Source organism: Ictalurus punctatus, chromosome 14 (genome assembly GCF_001660625.3).
Source record: "Ictalurus punctatus breed USDA103 chromosome 14, Coco_2.0, whole genome shotgun sequence".
Taxonomy (NCBI): domain Eukaryota; kingdom Metazoa; phylum Chordata; class Actinopteri; order Siluriformes; family Ictaluridae; genus Ictalurus; species Ictalurus punctatus.
Window position 1 is genome coordinate 17,840,638 of NC_030429.2, and position 6,191 is coordinate 17,846,828.

Consider the following 6,191-nt stretch of genomic DNA (forward strand, 5'->3'; position numbering starts at 1 on the left):
GTTGGACGTTCGATATTCGAAGATATGCGGAAATTAAGGGACCGTCTCTAAAGTTACATACGACATTGTTAAACACGTTTCTAACTTCAATCGCATCTGAAGGGAATGATTTACAGTCATATAACCAACTGTAAAGTGTTCAACTAGGTGTCCGGTATAACGCACACCTTTTAGATTTTCTGATATTTGTTAAAATAAACTATTAAATCACATTTAATTTTGACATGTATTCCATTACTGATTAGGCCCATACACAAAATACACCATAATTTAAAGCTAAATAGCATTTGAAGGGAATGATGATCTAAATGTCCGGTATGATAAACACCTTTTAGATTTTTGATCTTTATTAAAATAAGCTATTACATCATATGTAAATTAGATATGAATTTCACGACAGAATGGGCCCATACACAAAATATACCATTATTTAAAGCTCAAGAGCATTTGACTGCAAGTCATTCCCTTCAAACGCTATTGAGCTTTAAATTATGGTATATTTTGTCTATGGGCCTATTCAGTAATGAAATACATGTCAAATTTAAACGTGATTTAATAACGTGATAAAATAAGCATTTTAACAAATATCAAAAATCTAAAAGGTGTGCATCATACCTGACACCTAGCTGAACATTTTACAGATGGCTGTGTGACTGTACATCATTCCCTTCAAATGCTATTGAGCTTTAAATTATGGTATATTTTGTGTATGAGCCCATGCAGTAATAAAATACATGGCAATATTTATATATAATTTAATAGTTTATTTTGTTAAATATCAAAAATCTAAAAGGTGTGCGTTATAGCTGACACCTACATGGACACTTTACAGTTGGTTATATGACTGTATGTCATTCCCTTCAAATGCTATTGAAGTTAGAAACGTTTAACAATGTCCTATATAACTTTCGAGACGGTCCCTTAATTTCCGCATATCTGCAAATATCGAACGTCCAACGTCAAGCCAACTTTATTCCAGTCTCAGAAACCCCCTTTAAACAGTTGTTTGATACCCGTACTTCTCATACATTCTTCTGATTTGACCAAAAGGCCATTTAAATGGTCTTCATGTGCCATTCTTGTCGTACCTCTAGAATTATTGGCACCCTTTATGAAACATGTGCAAAATTAGCCCATGCAGTGTGATACAACAGTAGGCTTATATATATATATATATATATATATATATATATATATATATATATATATATATATATATATAGGGATTTGTTTAATTCTTACACATTTCCCTGCTGAAAAAAATAACCCAATAGAAACCATCACAGAAATTCTAGTGGTTCCCACTACAAACACCATTACCATCCATCAGCTAACCATTAAAAGCATTACTGTTACCATTATTGGTCCGTAATTGTATGAACTGGACATAACATGCCAGTAAAACGAGGCAGTGAATTACCAGTAGAGATCCACAGGGACCATTACATTCCCATTAAAAAGAATACAATTGCCATTAAAACCATTACAGTTTCGATGGGGGGGGGGGGGGGGGGGGGTTCAATGTTTTTTCCCCCTTTTCAGCAGGGTTTTCATTCATCATTTAGAGTAACCTTATTTTTTCTGAAAATCAAAATGCCTTGCTAGAAAGGGGAAAAAAAACAGAAACCCTCCTAGAATTTGAAATGGTTTTAATGGTTATAATGGGAATTGTACTGATTTTAATGGAAACTGTAATGGTTCCTCTTTGTCTCTATTGGTAATAAGTTGCTTTCTACTGGTGGCATGTTATGTCTAGTGGATACCATTAAGAACCATAGTAGGTATTAATGTGTAATGGAAACCATTTGGTAATGATTTTAATGGTTATTGTAATGATATTTGTAGTCCAAAATATTAGAAGTTCTGTGATGGTTTCGATTGTTGTTTTTTCATCAAGGTGGTCATACATTGATTGATTCATTCATCTCTGGATCACTGAGAGTGAGGTGAGAATACACCCTGAATGGGACTGGTGTTATCCACACTATTTTGCATGTCATCCTTACTACAGCATCACAATTTCAGCAATTACAGCATCATGTAGGATGACACAATTTTGCATGTCATCCTATGGCAGCACATATACTAAAATTGGAACAATACAGAGAAGATTAGCATGGCCCCTGCTCAAGGATGACACGTTAAATCATGAAGCATATCATCCATACACATATTCACATTTGGGAAAGTGGGAGGAAACCAGAGTGCCCAGAGTCAATTCAGACACAATGAGAACACAAATAGAGTAAACTAAACTCTATGACTGAACCAGGGTCTCTGGAGCTGTGAGGCAGCAAAGCTACCCACCATTCCACCACCTAAGTGGTAGCTAAGTGGTTAGGCACTGTGATACTGAGAAGAAGGCATGAATTCAAATTCCAGCCAACTGCCACTGTTGGGCCCTTGAGCAAGGCCCTAAGCCTCATCTGCTCAGTTGTATCCTGTCTCAACTAGTTTTAGCTAATGATGTAAATGTAAAAATAAATTAATTAATTAAATAAAAAGGTTATATAGCAGCACTGACTGTACTATAAGCACTGAGGCTCTTTATATAATGACAAACATGGTTGGAGGCACCCTGAAGTTTGTGCAGGGTTCAAATCCTGAAACTGATATAGCCATTGCAAAACACTTATTTTGTGTCCTGCAAACATTTCTGTGCTGATTTGGATGTATGTTTGGGTTCATTATCTTAATTTTCTTAACCTCCTGATAGAGGCAACCAGGTTCTGGTTTATATCTATCACTCACGTTCAGTAACACTTTATCCAGGTCAGGGTGATGATGGATCTGGAGTCTATCCAAGGAACCTTGGGTGTGAGGTGGGAATACACCCTGGGTGGGACAGCTGTCCATCACATGGTTTGGAGTTTAGCAAGATTTTGGGTTAAGGAAATGATTGTGGATAAATTACATCCCTGAAGTGCATCACTGCCTGCTAGTTCAAGTTTAAGTGGCTTTATTGTTATTTCAACCATATACAGCTGGTACAGTATACAGTGAAACAAAACAACATTCCTCCAGGACCATGGTGCTACATAAAACAAGACACTAATCACATGAGACAACACAGTACTAAAGCTAGTGTCAGAATGAGCTGAAGACATGTTTGCTCTTTACACTCGCTGCAATCTGTTTGTAACCAAAACACTAGAGCAGTTTGGGTATTCAACACTTCAAGCCCGTAGCAGCATGTAGAGTAGCTGTAGACTTAATATCTCTTTGTCTCCTGCCACTGGATGAGTCCCAGACAGCATACCAGTGCATTATATAGTATGTGAAAATTGTGCATTGATGTAGGTAACCTATTACCATAAAGGAAATAATGTTTTACTTACTATTAGCATACTATATAGTATGCTAGAATGCAGTTTGGGACACAAACTTTAAATCGCCAACTGGCACTGAAAACAGACTAACTAATATTTAAATAATATTATTTAAATAAGTAATTTTTATTAGAGGTGCCTATAAGTTTTATTTAGTTTTAATGATGGTGCTGTATAATTAAATTCAATAGCATTCTAAATAACATACTTTCATAATAAACAAAAACAGAAATTTGAGACATATTGGAATTTGGTCACTTTTATTGTGCCATGTCTCTGTGACAGAAGCAGTGACAATCTCATAAATGTTGCTGACAATAATCCAAAATGCACATAATATCCCATCTGAATGTTAGCATACTGGTGCAACTTCATATGCACTTCTATTAATTCTATTAATAAAGGCAAAAATGCAATATACAAAGTTGCTAAAACAAAGTTAATCTCTGCAGAAAACAGCAGCCTGTTCGACACTCCACCAGGAACCAGGAACAGCAAGAATGATGATAAAAGCCTATTTAAGGTCTTACATTAAACTGGAGACCCAAATCTGTCACTTCAAACATGCATTATTGAGGAGGTGAGGTACATTGTTGGAATTTAGCAATTCATCATTGGAAGACCCTTCAATACCTCATACATTTTAATTCCAGATAATCTCTAAAACAGAAATTATATATCTTTACAGAAATCAAGGAATCATAAAGCAGGAAAATTAAGTTCTTGCATATTATATGAAAAAAAAATCTGTACTGTGAAACCTAAAGTTGTCCTGAAATGTTTCTTTCATTATTTCAGAGAAAATATTTTCACAAACCATTGATATATCTAAAAATTCTCTTTTACAACATCGGGTAAGAAACATATATGAGTATTACTGTTCACTGTTTTGCTACACTGGCTATATTAGACATTAAACAGCATACTAGTTGTACAGTTTCTATTACTCATTCTCGGGCAGCTGTTCTCTCACCTCTGTGGACACCTCAGCTGTCTTTTCTTCTATAGACACTTCAGTTGTCTTTTCTTCTATAGATCCTTCAACTGTCTGACGTTCAGCTTCATCATCCCCATCATTGGGATTGTCAGCCCAGCGGCCCACCCGCTGCACACCTTCTCCTACCAAAGGTGCGTTAACACATGGATTATGGTCATAGATGATCTTCTTAAGCCCTGTCAAGTGAATAAGTGGTGGAAAATACTGTATGTGGTTCCTGTCTACATCAATCACTTCCAAACCGTGCATTTCCAAAAGCACTGGTGGAAATTTATTCAGGACATTGCCTGATAACCAAATACTTCGCAGCTCTTTTAACCTCGCCAGCTCACCAGGCAAACTACGAAACTGATTGTAACCCAGATGTAGAGTTCTGAGGTCAGAAAGCTTACATACTACAGATGGGAGCTTTGTAAGGCAGTTGTTGTCTAGCCATAATGTCTTTAGTCCTCTGAGCTGAGCCAGCTCATTTGGAAGTTTGTAAAGTTGATTATTCCCAATGTAGAGGATGTTAAGTTGTCGAAGACTGCAAACAACCAGAGGCAGTTCCACAAAACAGTTGAAGTCCAGAGCCAGAATTTGAAGCTTTTCCAGATTATGAAGCTCAGGAGGCAGACTGTTCAAGTGGTTATTACTCAGATAAAGTTTAACAAGGTCAGTGAAGGCACAAACTCTAAGGGGAAAACGACGAAGATAACGGCTACTCAGGTCTAAGTTGCAATCATGAGGCATCTCCTTCAAGTCTCCCACCAAGAATCGCTCACATCGGTCTGATGGAATGAAGGCCACGGCTCCCCGAACAAGATTTCCCATTACTCCACCCTGCACTCATGGTCCCTTCATAAAGTAGATGAGCTTATTAATAGAAATGGACAAATGCATCATCCTTTGTCATCAATAGTTAATACTGTAATTTGAGTCAGTAAGAATCCTCTATGTAAATACTTGAATCTTTGTGTTTCACATATTTTATTTTACATACTCTTGACTTTAAATAGGCTTTCCATTAAATGTTAAACAATACCCCATATGGTAAAACTGATAAGCATCATTACTTACTAAAAAGCAGAAGAAACTTCCTTTTGAAGACTGTATGAGTCTTTCTTCCTGATGATTTAATCTTTTTATCCCCAAAAGAATATGATGGTTTTCTTGCCCTGCACTCTACACTCCCTGTGCCTTGCTCTGAGCTTGCTGACTCCTTTGAGTGCCAAAGATGATACTCAGCTTGCCCCTCCTCATGCATGTTACATGAATTCCAGGCTATGGAAAACAGAGCGCTGATAAGTAAAGTATGCAGTGGTTATGGAATGTGAAGTGAACTGAGCCTTGGGCATTTATCTAGCCTCTCACCCACAACAATCACTAATTAAGTAGCACTCAACAATTCAACCAGACAAATTCCACAACAGCAATTCAATTCAATTCAATTCAATTTTATTTGTATAGCGCTTTTTACAATAGACATTGTCTCAAAGCAGCTTTACAGAAATATCAACACGGTATACAGATATTAAAGGTGCAAATGTATCCCAACTGAACAAGCCACTGAGTGGCGACGGTGGCAAGGAAAAACTCCCTAAGATGTTTGATTGTTTAGACAGAACATAAGCAATACTTATCAGGTTGGGAAAGTGTTTTTGTTTTTTTGTTTTTTTTAGATTAGGCATAAAACTACAGTCATGTGAAAAAAAAATAAGTACATCCCATGGAAATTGTTGGCTTTTTAATTTTAATTTTTTTATTTTTAACATATTTGGACAAGCAAACATTTGATCATCTTTGAAACAGTGCCTATTAATAAAGTTGATGTACTTGAACAAAACCACAAGGAAAAGTAGCTTTTCCAATCATTTATTCAACAG

General features: G+C 36.4%; 1 protein-coding gene and 1 non-coding gene across 3 annotated transcripts; one reads left to right on the forward strand and one right to left on the reverse strand.

The window, feature by feature from the left end:
• Positions 1-2,062: 2,062 nt before the first annotated feature.
• On the forward strand, positions 2,063-2,168 carry LOC124628924 (U6 spliceosomal RNA). The gene has a single exon (XR_006983693.1). It is a non-coding gene; the product is annotated as a U6 spliceosomal RNA (small nuclear RNA).
• Positions 2,169-2,678: 510 nt separating this feature from the next.
• Positions 2,679-5,524, reverse strand: lrrc10 (leucine rich repeat containing 10). Of its 2 annotated transcripts, none has more exons than XM_017484809.3 (2): positions 5,386-5,524; positions 2,679-5,181 (listed from the first exon to the last, which is right to left on the reverse strand). In XM_017484809.3, exon 2 carries the CDS (start codon positions 5,137-5,139, stop codon positions 4,273-4,275), a length of 867 nt encoding a protein of 288 aa, XP_017340298.1. In that variant the 5' UTR covers positions 5,140-5,181; positions 5,386-5,524; the 3' UTR covers positions 2,679-4,272. The 2 variants fall into 2 exon arrangements, with proteins under 2 accessions (XP_017340298.1, XP_017340296.1); XM_017484807.3 differs by having other exon boundaries at positions 2,683-5,163.
• Between the last annotated feature and the right edge of the window lie 667 nt (positions 5,525-6,191).

Excerpts from the sequence above, each read along its gene's own strand:
- lrrc10 (XM_017484809.3), bottom strand. The coding sequence starts at position 5,139 with ATGGGAAATCTTGTTCGGGGAGCCGTGGCCTTCATTCCATCAGACCGA.